General features: G+C 40.6%; 1 protein-coding gene across 1 annotated transcript in view; it reads left to right on the forward strand.

Moving 5' to 3' along the window:
* The window catches only part of EXOC4 (exocyst complex component 4), a 431485-nt gene that overhangs the window by 41182 nt on the left and 367139 nt on the right, over positions 1-23164 (forward strand). The window contains exons 5-6 of the mRNA XM_009290434.1: positions 11567-11751; positions 13941-14050. Of these exons, the coding sequence (XP_009288709.1) occupies positions 11567-11751; positions 13941-14050 (295 nt within the window). The remainder of the gene's footprint in view (positions 1-11566; positions 11752-13940; positions 14051-23164) is intronic.

The following is a 23164-nucleotide window of genomic DNA, read 5'->3' on the forward strand; positions in this document are numbered from 1 at the left end:
GAGGGACATGGTTTAGTGGGCATGGTGGTGTTGGGTTGACGGTTGGACTCGATGCTCTTAGAGGTCTTTTCCAACCTTAATGATTCTATGATAAAGTTGGCATAATGCTACCAAGTAACTTTCAAAATGGTTTGATAAAAGAAACATTGTCATGTAGACCTTGAGGAAAACTTATGCTGAACAGCTCATAAATGAAGATGTGTGGACAGTGTGCCTGTTTGAGAAGGAGGCAATGGTTGTCTTACACTGCAGTTTAATACTACCTTTTGTGAATTTATGAGTTCTGTAATAAAAAAAAAAGTTAGTAAATTAATAGGTGAAGAGCTAATTGAAAGGGGTTAAAGATTCCTTTAACAACAGAGAGATGGGACACAGGGAATGTGAAAGACTTGAAATGTCATCTTGAAGACAGCAAGAGAATCATTTTGGGAAACTGCAGGTTTGCATTAAAAGGAAAATCCTGATGTTTTACTTTAATGCATTAAGACCCCATTGTTCTAGACATCATTCATATAGAGAGAAGACTTGGGACAATGGCAATTAAGACTAAATGAGCATGCATTAAATCAGAGACAAAAAAGTATGGAAATGAAAAATGGAAGGAAAAGCCTTCTCTATTATTTTTGCTGCCTTCACAATACCTACAACTGTATTGCTAGTCCATGACAGTGCTCCAGTGAGATTTAATATAGATGTCTGTACAAGGTCAGACCAAAGGTGGTCTTAGGCCAATACCGTGTCTGATGCAGAGGATGCTTAGGAGGGAGAGTGAGGACAGAGCAAGCAATAACAATCCTTTCCCAAAACACTCTGTGAGCTTCCAGCACTTGGCAATATGCAGCTTTTGACGGAAAAGCCGGTTCTTTTGTGTTGAATAGCACTCGATCGCTGGTTCTTCCTTGAATTTGTCCCTGTCACTTTTTGCACCAATTTAAACTTTTGGCTTCAAGGCTGTCCTTTGGCAATGAGTTCTGTAGTTGAGCTGTCTGACGTGCTTCTTGTAGATGATACTGAATCTTTGATTTGCTAATTTCATCTTACTGCCCAGGAGCTACTGAGGATTCGAGGCACACAAGTATCACAGGTACCAGGGCAATACATGTCTCCTTTCCATCGAGTTGTCACTCTGATGGAAAAAGTCTTGGGCAATTCTGTGATGCCAATAGATACTCTGACGGTCCCATTTCAGGGAAGTCATTTGACCATACTGTTGTTGAAATTGCTCATGTGTTGTGTTGAAGTCCAAGTGAGCAGTTGGGTAATCCTCTCTCATGGTTTTTAGCCACTCTGTTCCTTGAGCGCTGCTTTTGGTTTCAGCACTTTATTACTAGAAAGACATTGATGAATTACAGTGAGTGGAGGAGGAAGTAGAATGATTGATGGGTGACAGGACTAAGGCAAATTCGAAAGAATTAAATTTATGTAGCTGGAGTAAAGGACAGCAAGTGAGGAACATAATTTTATAAATATTTTAAAGTTTGTAGAGGAAAACAAAGTAAGATTGGGTCATTGCTGTTCAAACACTTAAGAAAAATAAAGGACGTTTGCACTTTGTGTTTAATGTGTTTATAACAGGTTTGTTTTGACGTTTTCATAAAGTAGGAGCAGTAGTCTTATCAGGAAGAGATATAAAAGTAACTTTTGTAAAATATAACATAATTAAGGCAGTACTATAGTGGCAGGGAAAAGGCTGGGGCATCTAATAAACCTTCTCCGCACTTGTAACTGATAACATTGAAATTTCTTTTTGGGGGGGGGAGAAAAAAGGTAAGACTAGATGGGATGATTGATTAAGAAACCAAAATTGTGGAGTTTGGCTTGCTGGAATATGATTCTCTGGAAAACTCTCTTCTGCTCTGTTAAGGCATTAAAAAAGAATTGTGTTACTCCTTAGCCTTCATATATACTTTCTTACTGTTGGGCACTGTGCCATATGCCGGCTGCTTGTTTCCTCCTTTTGTAGAAGTGGTTGCATTTCAGTAATGTTGATGACTCTGCTGGTGGGAATCTTAATATAAGGTGCTATGTTTAAGAGAAAACAAATCCCACAAACAAAAAGTAACCCTTTTACACTGTTCCTATTTGTACATTTTCCCTGTCCTTCCCCCATCAAATAAGCTTACACTGACTACTTATCTCAGGATGAACTGTTTTCTTGCAACCCGAGCACTTTTTTGTGTGTGTGTAGCTCAGAATCTTTCAAGCTAGTCTTTCAAACTTCTCCCCCATTCTGCTTCAGTCATCTGTATCAGTATCCCCCTTCCTGCATCATTTGGTCAGCAAATCCTTTTATCTCAAGAAGGGGAGTGACCTCAGCTATTTCCAAAATACTGCAAAGGAATCATCTTCTTTAGTCCTCAGTCTTTTATAGCTCTTTGTTTGCTTTTAGCTTGTTAATTCTTAAAGACTGTTTAAAGGTGAACAAAATTGGTAGCAATTTCTTCCATCATCTTAATATCCAGTATGTTAATCAACACTCGCTACTGTTCATCATCAGTGTTTTACAGCTACTCATTAATCCTCACGTCCTGCGTACCTTTTCTCCTTTTCCTGTTTTCAAGGGGAAAGAGGCAGTGACAGTCAGGAATAGCTATCTTTGATCTGTGTGCTTTTCATATTTTCCATGCTTTTTAGCTAAAGGCTCCCTGCTCTGTGGCCATCTGGGTGTTCTTCAAGTTCAGGGTCATCTCAGCTAGCTCATGTTCACTGGTTTGTCTTGATACCAGTTCACGCTATGCTGTACACTGGCCTGTGGCAGTTTGGTAGCAGACAGTTCCCAATCTTTGGATTTCTTAAGTGCAGCTTGGGTGCAAGTTTTCCATGTGTCCTGTTATTTGGATGCCCCACCCTCAAAGGCAGTAACTTTTCAATTTCATCTTGATTCACCTTGCAACCAAAATAGAGAACAAATTTATAGATGAAATACAGGCTCACTTGATAAGACTTACGTCAAGCTTCTAATTAAAAAATATAAATGCAGTTTAAAAGCAGGCTTAATCGGTTACTCATTACGTGTTTCCAGCCGTGGAAGCTCAAAGTACTCAACAGTCTTCTGCTTTCTGGATGTTAGCCCCTTCCAAAAGGATGAGGAAGGGACTGGAACATCTGTCCTATGATGAAAAGCTGAGAGAGCTGGGACTGTTCAGCCTGGAGAAGAGAAGGCTCAAGAGGGATCTTAGCAATGTGTATAAATACCTGAAAGGAGGCTGCAAAGAAGACAGAGCCAGGCTCTGTTCAGTGGTGCCCAGTGACAGGACCAGAGGCAATGGGCACAAACTGAAACACAGGAGGTTCCCTCTGAACATCAGGAAACGCTTTTTCACTGTGAGGGTGACCGAGCACTGGCACAGGTTGCCCAGGGAGGTTGTGGAGTCTCCATCCCTGGAGATATTCAAAAGCCATCTGGACACAGTCCTGGGCAACTGGCTCTGGGTGGCCCTGCTTGAGCAGGGAGGTTGGACCAGACGACCTCCAGTGGTCCCTGCCGACCCGAACCATTCTGTGATACTGTGATTCTCTCCATCATCCATGGAAAACATGGGAATTTTGCAGGCAAAACAGCCTCGACTTCGGGAACTCTTGCATAGTTTATTGCTAGTTAACACAAACTTCTGATCAATGATTTGGGTTTTGAGGTGGGGAAAAAAGAGAACACAATCAAGAACTACTTAAGTAAACATGTTTTCTCACTCTTCTCCAGGTGCAATTTAAGTCCAACACCTTTACTCCCCTCCCTTTTCTCAACTTATTTTTTCCATGGCTTATGTTCAGTCTGTCGCAGTTCCTCTGATGAGACGATGGGTGGCACAGAAAGTCGGTGTTGTCTGTAAGGGTTTCTTTCTGCTACTGTGCTTCTTACTGGTTTCCTCTGCAGCACTTTGGTTCTTCAGGTTTTCCTCTGCTACACTTTTCCTTAGAGTGCCTGCTCTGACATGCACCACCCACAAACTGCAGTCCCTTTGAGGGTGTCCCTGCTCCAGCATGGGTCAACCCTGTGCCACAGTCCCTCAGAGTGGTCCCCCTCCAAGAGTGTGTCTCCAGCTGCTTGCAGTTGCTGGTTTCTTTAAATATGTTGGAACAGGGGTGCCGTGTGCCACCCCAAACCAAAACGGCCCACTGGAAAATTCCTTGTCACCTGTAATTCAGCATTCTTTAGATACATTTGCAGTGTTAGAAGGTTGGAGGATCAGTTCTCTAATGCATCATCTGCTCTTAAATTTATCACGTGTTAAATTCTTTGAATAGAGACCATCATTTGTAGATATTCTGCCATTTTGCCTGGTGCAAAATCCCAACAGCTGGAGTGTGAGCACCTTTCTGTTTCTTAAGCAAACTTTTCAGGTTAGATCCTTATCTCACGCAGGTCAGGTGTAAATTGAATTCAGTGAACTGCTTGTTTAGATCTGGCTACACACATTTAAGCCATTTTTTCGTCATTTTCCTTTCCTGTACCTTTTGAAAGCGAGTTCTTGTAAAAGCGGTAGATCAATTCTCCTCCTTTTAAATGTCAGCATTGTCTTTATTCATCCAGCAAGGCAGCTGAAACCTTCTAGGTTGCTGCTATTTATTTGCTGTTTTATTCAGAGGGTTTAGCTTTTTTCCTTTTGTCATACTGCGTTTGTGTATGACTTGACTTTTTTTCCTTCAAATTGTGACCTACCACATTGTTTTCTTTTAACCTTCCTCAGTTGTTTGTTCATGTTTTCATATCTGTTGTCTGAACTCAGAATAGGCTGGTATCCCAGACAGAAAGCATTTAGTTTTCTAGTTTGAACAACCATTATTATGATTTTTTTGCTCTGAAGAAGCACCTAGTTGAGGGCTTTCATTTTATCTCTGCTTATAGACTTCCAGGATTGTGGAGGTCTAGAATTAAAAAAAAAAAAAAAAGAAATTCCTCTCTGTTCACATCTATTTTACAATGCTTTTTGGAAAACTAAAATACTGTTGAAAAACCTTTTAAGATAATATGTAGGTTTGACTGCAAGCAGATTGGAAAACTTTGGCCAAAGTCAGGAAAGAGAGAAAGAAGAATTTTAACAAATGTCTTTCTAGTACTTAGGTTCTAGTTTGTTGTAAAACGCTGAATTAAAACCTTCCAAATTGGATATTATGATAGGCAAATGTTTAGCTTCATTTTCTTTTTAAGGCAATTAAGCCCTACTATAAACTGACTGTGACCTTTAAACAAGCTGCATAATGGTTCTGGTGCCACAGTTATTTTCTATAAACTTGAGAATTTTAGCTCATACAAAGCAGAGCTCTTTTTTCAGGCTTATTTCATTGATCCTTATTTTCTAAAGGGTCACTACTTATTATTGTAGGAAATAATAAGTACAATAATAAGTAGATTTTGACATCAGAAATAACTGTCAGATTATCTAAACCAAATTCTATGTAATCCAGGCCAAAATTTTTATTATTATTTGACTGAGTACAGTTATTTTGCATTTATTTAAGTATGGCTTTCAATGGGAGAGACAGACTTCTTTCAGAGTTTAAAAAAGAAAAAAAGAAAAAAAAGTGGTGGTGGGGATTACCTACCATTTCTTTTGGTACTATTTGCTCATGGTAAAACAGCTTTTTAAAGAAGGCTAACAAGATGTTTGTCTGATTCACCTTCCAGCTGTTTTCTCTTGCTGTAGCTCCTCTCTGCACCCCAAACCCTGCCAAAAGAAAAATGTTGGGGAGCTCTCTTACCTATAATTATCGTTGTGTCCAGGTACTCAAACACAATGCCGTTATCCACCCCCAGCCTCCTACCCTCAGAAAAAAAAACAACCCAGTCATTTATTCATTTCCATTTAGCTAAGCCAGGCAGGTGTAAGAAAGAGGCTTGAAGGACCCTCAGGTGCTTTTTCTGGACCCTTGAACCACTGGTAGGTCTCTTCTGTACATCTAATTTTCAGGTTCTCTGAAAAAGGCTGCTATTCCATTATCAGTCTTAAGCAGAGTCTTGTCGTGATAACTCTTCCCCTCTATACACAATTCTACACCTATTAGTCCTTCTGTTAGTATGAATAGCACACCGTAGGTAATAGGAGCATTAAAAACCAGGTAACTACTTGGGAAATCTAGTCTAAGCTGAGGGGAGAGAGGAAAGGGGAGAAAATCTAATTAAATGTGATACCGTTGCGTGTTTTATAGCATCTTTAATCTTCATTATCCAACGTGCTTACCACAGCGAGGATAAGGAGCAAAAAGCAGGGGTGGTGTATTAATTGCACCCTCAGTTCAGTGTATGTGCAGGGTGGCAATGACAGGGAAAACAAGGTGCAGTTCCCTCGTGGACTTTTTGGATAACACAGTATTGTGCCGAATCACACTGTGTCCTATTATTTGGATGTCCCACTCCTGTATTTGCAGGATCATAGCCAGCAGATCAAGGCAAGTGACTGTGCACTTGTGAGGCTGCATCTGGAGCACCACATCCAGTTTTGGGGGCCCCTCTACAAGAAAGGTACATACCTTTTCTTGTACGGGAAAGGAAACATACGGTCCAGTGGAGAGTCCCCAGGGTGGTGGGAGTTAGAAGCACACAACGTGTAAGAAGATGCTGCGGTAATTTGGTTTGTTCAGCCTGCAGAAAAGAGTGGTTTTTTGCTGTCTGTGACCAGCTAAAAGAGTTAGAGGAGAAATGGAGCCAGGCTCCTCTCAGAAGTGCACAGTGAACGAATGAGAGGCGACCATCACCAATTTCTGTGGGAGAAACTGGCTGGACGTAGGGACAAAATTCTGCCCCATGAGAAGGGTTAAACACCAGGAGGAAGAGACCAGAGAGACTGCGAATCTCCATGCTTGCAGATTTTCAAACCTTGGCTGGAGGCCCCGAGCAGCCTGATCTAACGTTGAAGTTAGCCCTGCTTTTGAGCAGGAGGTTGGACTGGAAACCTCTGGAGGTCCCTTCCAAGCTGGATCAGTGTATTATTCAAGCAACACTATGAATGCTGATTCCCGACTTCCAGAGTTCTTTGACTTGCTCTGACAGAAAATACTGAAGTCTGTGCTTGCTGCCGTTACACATCAGTGTTGACTCAGTGGCCACAGTGTGCTTCTGAGCTACTACAATTATTTCTCATCCTAGTATATGGGGATTGTGCAGTTGTGCATTTGAGATCACTCTTTGCTAGGTGTGGATAGCCTTTGGCCTCACTGCTGTCCTTAATGGCAGGTGCTATGTAAGATGGCTCAAATGCCTTTTAATTTTGATGTACAACAAGCTCTGTAAAGCAGAGATGAATATGGTAGAAGATAGCAACCAGAGAAACTGGGTCGTTCTAGCAACGGGCAAGAGGATGGTTTATGCTACTTCTCCAAACGTAGAGTCGTTTAATTTCCCCGCACTGCTTCTTCTGAAGTGCGTGTTCAAAACACTGCTGGTGAACTGAAAAAATCCAAAACTTGCTATAATGTGCTGAAAATTATTAAAACTGATATGGAAATGTTGTAGCTTGTAAGGTTTTTCTGTTCTTAATTGTTCAAAGTAATAAAATCCTAATAAGTGATACAAATAATTAGAAGTGAAGGGCTTCTGTCTCTCTGAGGACTCCAGATAACTTTGTAATAAATGAGTGGAAAAATAGTAGATACTATTTAAATACAAAATCCCTATTTTTTTAAAGTTTAGTATTCAAGAGGGAGGGAGACAGTTGCCTTTTAAGATGTGAAAAGCTTTTTATGGTTAGGAAAGGTGCTAGCAATATAAATACATTCAACCCCCAACACGTAGTTTTCTTTCTAGAATGCACCTTTTTCTTGATTTGTTCTTTATACCGTAAGCAGAGGAGCAGCATCCGCAATAAAAAATAGAAATCCAAAAATAAGGGGTTTTCTCCTAAATTAAGGTTCTCTAACTGGAGGAATCACTACTAACTTGAGGAACAGCAGTACTTTCTTGCAGAGCAGTATTTGTGTTGTACTCTGACCTGTTACTGCTTTGTGCAGCCTGTCTCCCACTCATCTAGCTCCTTTTGCACATTAGGGTTTGAAATCAGAAAAGGCGAAGAACAACTAGTTGAAATGATATGCCCAAGTTGAGTGATGAGTTGGTGACACAACAGTAAATAAATCTCTATGATCTTCAAAGTTGAAAGTATTTTTATCATACATTTGGGTCTCTTGCATAATACGAGTGATGGTGTGTTACTAGCCGGGTGGGGGCATAAAATTCTGGTCTTGATCTAAACTTTGCCAATGATAGACATAATCCCCGTTATGACTTAAATTTAAAAAGTCTTATTTCTTTCTAGTCTTGCTCTCAGTGCTCACCTTATTTTTCTTGGCTGCGCGTGGCATTGGCTGTGCTCTCGGCTGACCCACCATGGTGATTTTCCAAGCGCCTTTGTAACCTCACTGTTTCTCAAGATAGTTGACCATCTTGTTAACATGGCCCAGATGGATACTTGGACTTGAAATAAAGCCAATTGTAAACTACTTCTGCTTTCGCTTCCAAGTAGTCAACAGAGCTGTCATCATTATTACTGCTCTTCCTATTAACTTGCTGCTTCCCTTCCTTTTCCATCCCTCTCTGTCACTCTTCGTCTCCCTGCTTCTGGAGAGCAAAGTCTTTGTGATGACAGTGTAGTTATTTGCTGAAAATGAGTTTTAAGAACTGATCTTTCCCAGGATAGTAGGGTGAAGCACAAGCTTGTCAAGGTTTTTCTTGTAACAGTTCCATTGTTAGATCTATCTGTAGTGTATTTTTAATTTTGTGCATTTTTTTGTAGATATCTTTGCATCATTTTAGTTCCTTATGCTACTGCTCTATGGTAGGTTATCCAGCACACAAATTAGACAAATGTTTTAATCTCATATCTTGTATTCTGAAATATAATCTGGGGTGCTGCTTTATAGCTTGCTTGCTCCCAGGACTTAAATCGTCTTTCTGTAAGTAAAACAACAGAAGGGAAAAATGTTTTGGTGTTTTGTTTTTTTTTTTTAGCATAACGTTTATGCTTGTTGCCACCTAAACCAATTGGACACTTTACCTTGACTTCCATGAACTTGGATTGAGCCTGTGGTTACTTTCCAGACCCAAACTGTTCTGAACATTAAAGCTTTGCTCTTGCGCTCTCTCTTGATAATTGGTGGTAATGGGAAATGAAGTATTGGAAAAGAAAACAGTGGTTAAGTGAGGCTTTACTGGAGTGAGGCTGCCTTAAGTTAAAAGGCTCCAAGTGTGCATAAAGTTGAAACTTGCCTGTGTTATTTACCTGTAGAGTTCAATCACTGGGAAAGTGGCATTTATCAAGGACATAACTTCCAGCTTGTCTGACTGCAAATATGAAGTGTCAGAAAGGCCATCAAAAAAATCACCCGACAAACCCCACCAAAAAAAAAAAGCAGCTTTTTCCAGAAGAAGAAAGTTCAGTGCATAAGAGTATGGGGGTTTGGGGTTTGTTTTGTTTGGGTTTTGTTTTTGTTTTTGTATTTTTTTTAAAGTACAACAAATGATTGACTGTTCCTTTTGCTTTAAATTTTTGTTGCTTGTGTTTTAGACAATACTTTCCCTGTATGTCTTGGAACCTTTTTAATGTCATTTTCTTGCTTGCTTTCAGTTCTTCCCTCACTGTATTTTCATCTCTCAGCTTCTCAGTTTGACAAATGTTGTTCCTGATCTTGTTCTTGCTTTGGTGAAATTGCTGACAGCTTTCAGGGCAGTGATGAACGCCTGCAACTCCCCTGAAGTGACTGGGGGGATTAAAGCGCCTTTGGAATTGGGAAATTTGGGGTACGTCTCTACCTGCCAAAGGAAGAAGATAAAAATTAGCACTTAACACTTCTGCCAAAGGTTTCCAAGCTGTGTCTGCATGCCTGCTGAGCCTTCTCTATTTGTATGTACTCTGGCATGTCAGCTTTTTGGGGAGAAGCAAATTCGGTTTTTTGCTTCATCTGTGGTGTGGTTTTGTGATGTGTTATGGCCAAACTTCCATAACTGTTCACAAATAGATAGTGGGAGGAAAGAGGATGGATAGTGCTTTGTGTCAAGCAATAGGAACCCTGTAAATGCTGTTGAAGTTGCAGCGTTGGTGGGCTTAGGAGGAGCCTGTTCAGTCCTCTGTGATTAATACTGTGACACAAATTCTTTCTCAAGACAGCTCTATCCTAAAGACTGGCAGCAAGTGCACGCTCTCATCTTCCATGCAGAGAAAAGACTTTCATAGTTAGGGACTTCTTGGCAAAATTTTTTGGGAGGAAGGAAAAAGTGCAGCTTCCTCTTAGAAACCATTCTTAATTTAAAAAGCCTGACTGCCCCAAAGCTATTTCAGGGTCATTCTTGACTTGGAGGCAAGCAAAGTAATACATTGTTGATAGATGTTCTTTCAGTATAGTTAATATTTACTGGTATTAGGGGACCAGACCTTAGCTTGGCTGTCTATTTACTGTATCTCCTTGCTTTTCATTTTTAATGCTTAGCCGACAGGTTTGCTATAAACTTAAATCCTGAAGTGCAAGCAAATATCTTATTTCACTAACAGTATCTTCAGTTATTAGGGAATGATTTCTTTTTTTTTTTTAAGTCTCTGTATGCAAAATGCTGTTTCCAGTTTCTTACAACATCAGCACTGAGATTGTGGAAACTGCAGAGGGATGCCATTATTTTTTTTTTCTTTTTTTTAGTAACTGTGGAAGTGCTCTGTTAAATAGTTAGAAAAACAAGTAAACTGGGAGAGGTGCAAATTGATAGTGTTGCTTTCATGCACTGATTTGTCATTCCTGGTGTCTTTTGTCCAAGTCTTTTTTTAGGATATAAATGGAAATTAGGTTCCTCAGTCTAGTGCCCACTGGATGGTGGTCACTGTTGAAGTGCTGGTCACTGTTGAAGTGCATCAGCAGAGAAATGTTACCTATGGCCTGTTTACGTTACTGCGTGTCCAGATCTCTGTTACTCTGTTGCTTGTATAAAGTTATTTTCCTTAATTTGAGCCTTAATAATCGAGCGTTAAAAAACCCCCCACACTCTTTAGAGTTCAAAAGTACCTTTGAACTAGCAATAGCTTTCATTAATCTAACGGCTGTGTTTATTTGAATACTGTAGTTACATGACATAGCAGCTATGTAGGCTAGAAGGTGAGGCCTCCTAAGCTTTTTCAGCTATGTAATGAAATCAGTTTAGGCAAATAAAATTTAAGCCATTTTCTCCCGTTTATAGAATTGGGAATAATGTTTTCTTGGTGTTTCTGTAATGTAAAGAACAAAGACAATCAAACATCATTGTCAATATCTTTTTCTAACACTTCTCTACTTGATAATCCTCTTATTTTGTGATAAACTGTGCTTTGATTTTTATTTAATGAACTGTGTTTTAACTAACTTGTTTTATACGTATGCTCAAAATATTTGAAGACTGCTCATTAAATCTCAGTTGTTCGGATACTGGACCCTTTTTATATATTGAATTTTCTTTTAGGAATAGAAATAAAGAAATACTATTTAAACGTTTTCTGCTTTAAAAGGGTTTATGGATAGAATCAACATGGTATTCAGATACTTGCCTAATCAAAGAGAAAAGTCCTGAGAGAGGAATGAATTAACCTTTAAAACTTGTCACGTGTTCTCCTTCCAGGTGTCAGCGGTGGACTCCTTGGAGGGTCCCCTTCTTCAGGTGGAGGGATTGAGTGATCTGAGACTGGAGCTCCACAGTAAGAAGATGAACATGCACTTAGTCCTGATAGATGAATTACACCGTCATCTTTACATCAAATCAACTAACCGAGTAGGACAACGCAACAAGGAGAAAGGGAGAATAAGGTGGGTTTGGTGTGATGTTGAGGGCAACAGGTCTGGGAGGGAAGAGGACAACATTCTCCCTTTCATAAGTAGAAACTTTCTTGGGAGAGTGCCATCGACTTACACCTCAACCTTTCATTTTTGGCAAGCAAATTTCTCATGCTTACGGCTGTGGAGAGCAGAAAAACTCCAAATATGCTGATGCACGTTCAAGCCTGTGAACAGTCTGTTCTTGTTCTTTCACTTTTGCTTAGTGATTCTGTTGGTTTTTTGCTGCTTCCCACAGAATTACGATGAGGTCAGTTCCTTTTAGCATTCTTTTCCTTCTTTGATGTGTATACCTTTTCTACAAATGTCGTGCTCATGAGGCTCAGGTCAGGCAAAGGGAAGAACACAGGGAAAAATTGCTCATCTTTTATAACAAACATCCAAGGTCTAAAAGACTTTCAGCTACCCGTAAGGTTACTAGCCCGAGACCGCAATATTGAAGTGCCTGAGCAGTGTCTTGGCTGTGTTGTGTTTCTAAGGTGTTTTAAAGTTGTTGAAACTTCTTACCTGGTTGGTGCCTCTGGTCGGTGGAAATTCAGCTTAAGTATAAGTGCCTGGCTATTTTTTCCTAACTTTGCGAATTCTAGGTTTGAGGGCAATAGAGTTGTTGGGAGGGAAGGAAGGAAGATAGTGGCTAGAAAAGAGACACACAGTATTGGAAGATAACTTTTGTAGAGTAGGAGAGGTAATAAACAGGGACGGGGAGCAACAGGGGAGCCAGCATATGATGAAGATGCAGAGAAAAGATAAATTAGCATTTTATTATGAGAAGGAATAAAAAATGAGTACCAGAAATAAGAGGAGAGAGAATGAGTTATGTTAAATGAATTTATGAAATGAAGGATTGATTGAAGTTGAAATTTCTAGGAAGGAGGGTTGCTAGCAAGTCATCAGTCTCTTCCTTACTCATCCTGTTAATTAAAAACAGACACAAAGCTTTGGTGTACCCAGCCTATGCGACTGCTAATTAACTGCAGTTTTGTACGATTGCTACAGGGACCCTTATCTCTTTCTTGTTTTCTATCTTTTTTCACATTCCCTGTTGCACATCATTGATATTTGATAACGTGAACTCTTGCATCAAGGACATTATTGTTGCTTTGTTTTAGTGTGCTGCCCTAGACTGGCTGTTGACCAGGATGCAATAATGTTTATAATTATTTCTTGTGTTGGTTTTAAGTGTGTTCTGTCTAACATTGCTAAGATGGAACGCATAGCTAATCCCTGTAAGTGTGGTATCGTAGGTGTTTAGGGAGTATAGGTGGTTCTTATGCAGGATAGTAAGCTTAGCCCTTGTCTTTGCACATTTCTATAAGCATTTTGACCTCTAAGGGAACATGCTCAATTCCATTATAGGAGCCTTCTCCACTTCTTTCTCTTAAAAATGATTTCTTGCTTGCGTTCCCCTGCCACATCCAGCTTCGTGCCTTTCATTATGCCGCTGGGGCAGCATGACACATTTTTGGCAAATACTACTATGTGAATTTATTATGAAAATGACCGAGTAGAAAGTCTTTCCTCTCTGAGTGAGAAGGTTCTTTTGGAGAGGAATGCGTGTAGGTGTGCACAGAACAGGAATTTGAAGGGGAGGAAAAAGGGTGGAGGTTTCTAGTGGGAACTAGAAAAGCTTGAAAGATTAAGTAGTTGACAGAAGCCATGGCAGCGGGAGCATCTCTTCTCCTCAGTATGTAGTTTTCCAGAAAGATCTTAACAATTCCATGTTAATTTATCATCGTGCTAGCAGTAGTTAATTGTGCTGGATGTGAGTGTGTCTGTTGGGAAATAATCACGTGCTACGGCAAGCTCCAACATGCCTGTGTCCTGATCGTGTTGCTGTGACCAGTCAGACAAGTCTAGAGTGCTATTAAATTCAGAGAGACCTTGGGATACCAAATTTTGTCTTTGATATGACAGTGTTCCCTCATCATTGCTTTTTTGGCTTTTTCCCTTTTCACTTAAATGTGTATATATACGCACCCATTCGTATTAATCTGTGGACTTGTGCTTTAAGTTAGGTTCTGTAAGCCTTTTGTATCAAAACTGTGTGTTGTGTATATCTATTGCTTAAGCTTACAAATTTAAGAAATAAATGGATTATTTGTTGTGAACTAAGATTGTAAATAATAGTAAACTGTTTGCTTTAATTCTTTCTGCTCACACAGTTCACTTGTGAAAGATGCCTCTCCTGTACCTCTTATGGATGTTACTAACTTGTCTACACCTCGAAAGTTCCTCGAAACTTCCCAGTTCAGTACTCCTGGAAGCTCCAGCAGTGAGTATTTAAGTCACATGCATTCCTCACAGAATTAATTTGTAGATCTTCAGCTGATTTTACAGGAGCAGTAGTAGGCGTATCATCCCCTCTTCATGGATGGCTGCTGATGAGACGTCCTGAGACAAAAAGTTAGGAAGTTATTTGTGCAATGTTATGAAATGAGTGAGTGCTATGTCCAGGGGCAGAACTTGGCCATATCTGCATTTTTCTTTTGGCAAATCATCCTTCCCCCCTCCTCCCCCCACATCAGCTTCAGTTAAATGCACTTAGTTTTCTGCGCCTGTTCTGATGTTGATCATGTTCTTGATTTCTTGGGCAGAAGAGATATTTGCAGTCAGTTCGGTTTGCATAGAGGTCTCCTCTACATTATTTAATGTAGGCAGGCAGGTATGTGTAGATGTTGCAGAAGTTTTTTTGCTGTGTTGGAGCCAAAAGGTCAAAGCTTTTCCTTGTGGGAACTTTGTAACTTTGACTAACGGTCTGTCTACACACAGGAGTAGTCTAGTGGTGATCTTTGCATACCTGTTACTGCAACAAACACTGAGCAAAACACTCAGTGTCACTGGTGCTTTTGTATGAGGCTTTGGAAGTGCTGCACAGATGGGGAATTAATCCTTGTATTGTTTCAGTAGATTAATAAGTGGGGTTGTCCTTGTTTAACAAATGAATAATACAGAAGTGACCTACATCTCTTCCCCCCTTTCCTTTCAAAACTTGACTGTTTCAGTATTCCTCAACTGCAGAGAATCTTTCCTTCTCTTCTCATCCTTATTAATTCTTTTGTCCTTATTTTTGTCTGCTTGTTTCTGGTTTTTCTTGTCATGCTTGCCTCCTAGACTCTTTTGTTTGATCATTCTTATCTTTGCTCTTGTAGGAGTTTTTGTTATTTAGGCTTGCTCCTGTAGGGTTGGCTAGTCTCTCAGGGCCTGAGGCTGTAGTTCTACATAGTGGAGGTTTGTGAGGAGTCACTTGTGACATGCCAGTGCAAACTTTCAGAGCTGGAAACTGCAGCTTGGTCCTGGAAACCTGGAAGAGAACCACTCTGAAAATTCTGGGGAAAAAACTTAAGAATTCCTGTTCTGTCTCTGTGATCAGTGAGAAGTTCAGTTCAATTTCTTGCTAAAGATCACATGATTTTGGGGAGCTGAGGAAATAAACCACAAAAAACTGAATCCCAGTCTCACCACTGTAAATGTTAACCTACTTCCTTTTCGGTGAGTTAGTTGTATAGTGTATTTGAATGAAGGTTCTAGGGTACAAGCAACAGGTAAGAACCACAGCAGTGGTCTCTAAGAACTAAGTTGTTTATGAACATAAACGGCATCACTCCTTTCACTCCAAATGCCTGAAAAGAAAGGCTCTGATGGCTTCTTCCTCAACTCTAGTAAATCAGTATAGGTCAGTTGAGAATCTGCCTTAAAAATTCACGCTTCTGCAGATCTGTTCTTGCTCTTTGTGCCCAGTGCACCAGAAAATCATAGAATCATAGACTAGTTTGGGTTGGAAGGGACCTCTAAAGGTCATCTAGTCCAACCCCCCTGCCATGGGCAGGGACATCTTCAACTAGAGCAGGTTGCTCAGAGCCCCGTCCAACCTGACCTGGAATGTTTCCAGGGATGGGGCATCCACCACCTCTCTGGGCAACCTGGGCCAGTGCTTCACCACCCTCAAAATGTCTTACCTGGCTCCTCGTTACACTCTGTATTATTCAGTGAAGTGCTGGGCAAGTGTCCCTCAGACTGGGAAAGATGTAGTTTATAATAGAAAACATTTGATCAGCATAACGAATGCATATGGTTTTGCTTCAAGTGCACAATGTACTTATGTATATTTTTTCCACATAATTTTATTTAAAAGTAGCCTTTTCCAGGACTGCGGAACTACCAGAGAATTTAAAATCTACGTGTATGCATAACAAAAGCTGTTTCTGTCTTTTATCATTTAAGTTCTTTGGCTTTTTATTGATGAAACAAAGTGGCTGTGCATATTAATGCATGTCACTATAAAGCACTGACTCGTTCAACCCATCTCAGCAAAGATGCCAAAATTCTGAGTCCTTTCTGCATTCACTTCCCAAAGGAGATGTTACCTTGTGCTGCAGAATCTTTATAAGGAAATTAAAGCTGTTCCTGCTGTGCTTAAAATAAACAAAACCTTCAGTAACGTTCACCTGAAGATTGTAGATACGTCAGTTTACCAGTAACATTTTCTCTTCGTGCCAGTTCAGAGAAATAAATTCACTTTTAAATTATTTCTCTGCTTGAACTTTTTGTACTCCGAAGAGTATTTATGAAGGTTCCTGCATTGCCAGACTCTTCCTGGAACTATAAAACGTGCTCATCCAGTACATAGCAAACCCAAGAGCACCCTTTCCTGAAAAATTCTCCAGAATACTTTTTAGAAATCCGACAAAGATGAGCTGAGGTGGTGACAATGAGTATTGTTATTGATGGCATATGTAAACTTTATGCTGAACAGATAATATACTTCAATGACACATACTTCTCAGCTCTAAGAGAAAAATGTAACTTCTAGATCCAAGCAGTATGGTGGCTTCTAAGGTCAAGTCTAGTTACTGCTCCTGGCTCTGTTTCTTCAAGAACGCAAGTACTTCTGTGTAGGTGAAAACATGTGGAGACCTGTGAACTTGGCCCTGCAAAATACCTGCAGGATCCAGAGCTTTTGGGTCCAACTTTAAAGGTGGCTCTAAAAATGCCATTATGGCATTCTCTGTTTGTTGTCACAGTTGCTTCCACTTCAAACACGCTCAACAAATACATAAAAGATATTTTTTTCCTATTAACCTCACCTGAGGATCTGACACCAGCTGGGTGATTTTTCTGTATCATTTGTACTAAAAACTAAATGATCCCCTCACTAAACCAGAGTTTTCCTGTTTTAGCTGTTTTGCATTTGTACAAATCCAACTGAGGACTTGATCGGAAGGTGATGGGAATCCAGCGGCGAGTCTGATCTCTCCCGCTATCATTGCAGTGCTGCACAAAAAGCAGTTTGTTTTTATCTCAGGGTAAATTTTTGTGCCTAGAATGTTTAAGAGGAAGTCTGTTCCTGCAGTTTAAGAAGGGTTTGCAACTACACAATAAACGTGAAAGTCTATGAAGTAACTTTTTGTGTGTCTGTTTTTGCAGGACCATGATTTTTCTCACCGATCCTCACTAATGGTTCGTGTTCTGACTTGATGCTAAGCACTGATGTGTGTAATCTGTGTGTGAGTTTGGGGAAGGGAAGGGAAAATTGAGGAAATTTTAGATCCTTATGATGAAGGCCAGAAGGGTAATGCTTAGTCACTCTTCTGTATAATTTCATTAGTTGTTATTATACGTGGTCCCAACGTAAGATATTTGACTACTGTGCGCTTATTTTTTTATTTGGAGACTCAGTTTTCATGCTTGTGTGTATTAGGATTTTGAACGTGGCTTACAGAGTTGCTTCATACAGTTTTCTTGGAACGAAATGTTGTTACAATGGATTTGAAAGAGTGGCCCTGTCAAATTAAAATGCCTCTGTTTTTGAAAGACTAACATCCTTAAAACTATAGATGGAACTGTGTGAACAGTTTTAGAAAGAGGAGATTTGCCTTGAGCCTATGAATTTATTGATCTCTGAGACCCATTTTCTTCTGGGCTTGGTAGTAAGGCAGAGAAGAAAATTACCCAAATTTTTAAAGGACCCATTTCTAAAGTAACTGTCCATTTGTTGCTCATTGTCTCCATGCATGGGTCAGAACAAGGATTCAGCACCAGAAATTAGCACATGACGTTTCCTCAAATCTTAAATTATGCCTTTGGGGCATTATGAACTTGCATCCTTTTCACTAGAAGGATTGAAGGCAGAAAGGGTATAATCAGAAAGGACGTAAATCATGGAAAATAGAACGTTAAATTTTACTAGTTGCCCATAAAAGCACACAGCTAATGAAATCTTCTGTAATAAGTAGAAGCAAATTTTGACCATTCATTGGAATGAAAAACAAGACCCAAGAGTCTTTTCTTTAGCTGCTTTGCTTAAATGAGTTATCAACATCGGCTTTTCTGGGGATCAGGCTGGAGCTATTAAAATGCCTCCTGCGGCAGGTTTGTTTCTTGTGAAATGGCAGAACTGTACAAATGTACATTGGAACAGGCTGCCTGGGGAAGTGGTTGAGTCACCATCCCTGGAAGTATTTAAAAGACGTGTAGATGCGGCGCTGAGGGACATGGTTTAGTGGGCATGGTGGTGTTGGGTTGACGGTTGGACTCGATAATCTTAGAGGTCTTTTCCAACCTTAATGATTCTATGATTCTGTGATTCTAAATGAGGGTATCGTCAGTTGGAACAGATGTTTTTATAGGACATCGTCAAACCAGGGAGCCGTCGGGGAAATTTCCACCTTTGTAACTATGGAGGTGATGAATCAATGATGCACATGATTCAACTTTCTAGTCGTTTAAACTGAGGGTAGATTTTTGACTGCTTAAACATGGATTTGTGCGTTTTCAGATGCACCGCTTCAGTGATGAAAAAATTTTTGAAAATGGCTGCATATTTCATTAGAGAATGTGGCAAAGTCATCACTCCTTTAGGTTGTTGTCTTGGGAGGCTTTTGAGAAACCATATTTAAATGTTCTTCTTCATAAGTGGTTGTCAGAGATCATTAGAACAAGAAAATCATCAGGAGTAGTCAGCATGGCTTCACCAAGGGGAATTCATGCTTGACCAACTTTATAAATTTCTACTATGAAATGACTGGCCTGGTAGATGGGGGGAGAGCAGTGAATGTTGTCTACCTGCTCTTCAGTAAGGCCTTTGACACTGTCTTCCATAAGATCCCGGTAGAGAAACGGTTGATGTACAGGCTGGATGAGCAGACAGTGAGGTGGATTGAAAACTGACTGAACGGCTGGGCACAGAGGGCGTTGATCAGCGGCACAAAGTCCAGTTGGAGGCCGGTAACTAGCAGTGTACCCCAGGGTACACCTGGGGGTCCTACTGGGTTCAGTTCTGTTCAACATCTTCATTACTGATCTGGATGATGAAGCAGAGTGTACCCTCAGCAAGTTTGCAGATGACACCAAACTGGGAGGAGTGGCTGATACACCAGAAGGTCGTGCTGCCATCCAGATGGACCTGGACAAGCTGGAGAAACAGACTGACAGGAACCTCATGAAGTTCAACCAGAGGAATTGCAAAGTCCTGCCTCTGGAGAGGAACAACCCCAGGCACTGGGACATGTTCGGGATCATTGAGCTGGAAAGCAGCTTGGCAGAAAAGGACCTGGGGGTCCTGGTGGACACCAGGTTGAACATGAGCAGCCAGCACAGTACCCTTGCAACAAAGAAGCCTGGGGATATCTTGGGCTGCATTAGACAAAGTATTGCCAGCAGGTTGAGGGAGGTGATCTTTCCCCTGTACTTGGCACTGGTGAGGCCACACCTGGAGTACTGGCTCCGGTGCTGGGCTCTTCAGTATAAAAGAGATATGGACATACTGGAGAAAGTCCAGCAAAGGGTCATGAAGATGATTAAGGGGCTGGGGCATCTGTCCTAGGAGGAAAGGCAGAGAGAGCAGGGACTGCTCGGCCTGGAGAAGAGAAGGTTCAAGGGGGATCTTAATGTGTATAAATACCTGAAGGGAGAGTGCAAAGAGGACAGGGGCAGGCTCTGTTCAGTGGTGCCCAGTGCCAGGACCAAAAGCAACGGGCGCAAACTGAAACAGAGGTTCCCTCTGAACAACAGGAAACATTTGGGTTTTTTTTACTGTGAGGGTGACCGAGCACTGGCACAGGTTGCCCAGGGAGGTTATGGTATCTCTGTCCTTGGAGATACTCAAAAGCCACCTGGACACGGTCCTGGGCAACCGGCTCTGGGTGACCCTGCTTGGGCAGGGAGGTTGGACCAGACGGCCTCCAGAGCTCCCTTCCAACTTCAACTATTTTGTGTGATTCTGTGATTTGGTGTCATCTTTGAATGGAATTAAACCGTGAAAACCACTTGAAAACATGAAGTGGTCCTGAAAGTTAGGTTTCCAAAGAGGTCAGTTTAGCTAAAAAACATTTCAAGTTATGTGTGAAACTGATCTGGAAAAGCCTCGACCAGGCTTCATGCGGTCTAGTATTTCTATTGGTTTGCATGGTGCTATGTACAAGAGTTGATAGCTGAGATGGGACAACAAAGCAGTATGTTGAAGCTGATTTTTTAGCATAAAACTGCAAATTGAAGTTTTAAGGCTTCATTATGTTGGAGAAGGGCAACTGTAATAATTTAAGTCTTAAAATATTTATTTGCTGATGTCACATTTCATTTGTTACACACTCAAGGAGGGAGAGGAAATTTACCACTTGGTATTACTGAAGAAATCCTATGGAGTTCTTCTTTGGTGTTTTCTACCCGTATTATGTTTACTATAGTGAAGCTGTTCTTAATTAAAATAGGACTTTTTTCCTTCTATTCTCTTTGATGAATCACAGAGGAGAAGAGGTTAATCAAATCAAATCTAAATAGCAGACCCACAATTGAGAACCATTTATAAAAATAATCGTTGCAAACATCCATAGGATAAATTAATTTTTCATGGCTTCTCTACATAAAGCAAGTGCTTATGGCATGAATGATGATCTTTCCTCTTTAAAGGGATGTGTGTTTCTACCCGTGAATGTAGGAAGCTAGGAATCAGTTCTGACAGTCTCCTGCTTTTGTCTTGATACAAATGAGTAACAAAATTATTTAAGAGTAAATACAGGGGAAGCTTTCAATTCTGAGAGCTGATCTGTAGGGACATCTTCCTTCACCCGTGGAGCTCCTCTGCCCACAGAATAGCATGTGGGATTGCAATTTTAAAGGTGAACTTCTTTACAAATGCCTGTCTACTTTGATGCCTTCTTCGAAGAGGTGGGGGACAGGAGGGGCTCGTTCCTGGGCCAAAGCTTTGTGGTCAAATAAGCCTTTGATAGCATTAAATGGCAGAAGAGGATGTTTGAAGCGGGGAAGACGCAGGAAAAGGATATCTTCAGTTACCTGGGGTTGGGGTCTTGTCAGATCTTACAGATAAATGGGTCCCCAAAGCTACCCAGGATACCTGTTTAATAGGCAGAATGTGCAGGAAATACGGTCCCTACTGTTTTATCAAAAGACCAGCTCTAACAAAACTTACGTACCAGTGTGTTGCTACTAGATATTGAACTATTCACTTTGCTGTTGTTTGTAAGAGATGTAAATCAATGTCCTGGCTGTTTGAGGGTGTTCAAAATTGGTTTGCTCTTTTGAAAATGGAAGAGCATTCGTCTTCGTGTGCTGGCAGAGTTCTCAGCGAGATTGCTGCCTTTAGTCCCCTTAAATGCTGTCCTCACATCTGGATACAGCAATATTTCCTCCCTCTTGGGTTTTCATTGTGTAATATTAAGAATAATTTACAGCCTGCTTACAAAGGGGCTGCAGCGTAATGACGGGGACCTCTCCTCTAAAAGGTTGTTTAGGCTGTGAAATCTTTGCATTAAACTTGGAGCAACAAGATATTTGGGTTTTTTTTAAACAATAAGTTAAAACCTTTCTTTCTCTAGCATTTCCAGTGTTGTCTTTTCCACAGCTCTTGTTCCAAAGAGCTCATTTTCTGTGTTTGTGCCTGGCATGCTGTGTTTTTTTGAGAACAACAAGTAGCATTAACAGAGTGGGTAGACCACATACGCAGCGGACAAAGTGCTTTGCAGCCTCGTGGGTTGAAAGGTGTGCAATAGATGAGAGCTTTGAGCAGAAATATGTGTGCATCTGGTTGTTAATTTCTAATTGGTATTATTGCTTATGTGTGTTTGAAGTATCTCCTATATTATCCTTGCTTTTTTTTTAAAAAATCAATGCATTCCAGGTGTTTCTAGGTGTTTGTCTAAGCTAACCCCATAACTTGCCCAAATTACAAGTTTAAATAGACTTTAATTTGGAAAAAAGTGTGTGAGAGAGAGAGTAAAAAAACACTGTTTGACCCCCCTGATGTTGATTACCTAAAGCCTGATGTCATTCTCCATTGTGACATGTGATGACCTCACAGGATCCATTCTCACCTCGCTCTTACCTGGTAGTGTTGCTGGTGCTCTAGGCTGAAATGCAGGAGCGTGTGAATGATGAGTTTGGTTTGAGCTAGCGGTGCCGTGTTTGGGATTACACTGACGGAAAGAAACAATCTCTGTTGTGGAGGTTGGTGTAAGCTGACACTGAAATAAGTGTTATCTGTTTATCGTGATGCTATTTATGAAGTGGCACCTTACGGGCTCTTTGGGACATTGTTTTCTTGATCTTGTGCTAACTTACGCGGTGCTGATGCTCTTCTGTTCAGAGTGTCATAGCTTTAGACAGCTACAGGGCTGCATGCTCCTTGTGACATGCCATTTTTCATTTCTGCCATGTCATTTAAATCCTTCTGGTGGATCTTTTGACATTTATTCAGGTTCTTGGATAAGTTTTGATTTAAGTAAAAAAATCTGTTGAGCAGTAGAAACCACGGGAGTCATCTGTCAACCAACAGCCCTTATCAGAGTTAAGTACCAGTAAGATGAAACAGCCGTTAGGTTTTAATTTCTGTGCAAGGGTATGGTATGGTGGATGGCACAGCTTCAGCCGGGTACTTTAGTGCTGTTTGTCCATGTACTGCCACTCCGGCTGTTGACAAGCCGCATGACTGTAGACCTTCCGAGATGCTTTAGTTGAGTTTGCCTTGAAGACAGTTACTTCACATAAGTGTTTGAATATATTTATTAAATGTTTCACCCAGTCTTTAAGAGAGACATTCTTTTGTTGTTGCTGGGTGTTATATGTAAATTAAGAAATGCTGATTAATGAACATACTTAAAACAAGCATAGTACCTCTTGCCTTTCTCTTCCTTGTCACTTAGCAACAGAATTTCTCCCTGTGCAATCCCTGTGACTTCAGGAGGACTGTATCTACAATATCCTCCCTAATTCTTTTAGCTTTTCCTTTCTAGAAGCTTTGCTAAAAGATTTGAGTAACTTCATCAGCCTCTTGACAGATGTAATAAAGCAGAATAGGATAACATCAAACAATCATTCACTTTGGCAGTATAAACTTCGCCAAATTCATCAGAAGTCTGTTAAGCTTGATAGTGTT

The sequence above is a fragment of the Aptenodytes forsteri genome, unplaced genomic scaffold (assembly GCF_000699145.1).
Source record: "Aptenodytes forsteri isolate BGI_AS27 unplaced genomic scaffold, ASM69914v1 Scaffold173, whole genome shotgun sequence".
NCBI classification, from domain to species: Eukaryota; Metazoa; Chordata; class Aves; order Sphenisciformes; family Spheniscidae; genus Aptenodytes; species Aptenodytes forsteri.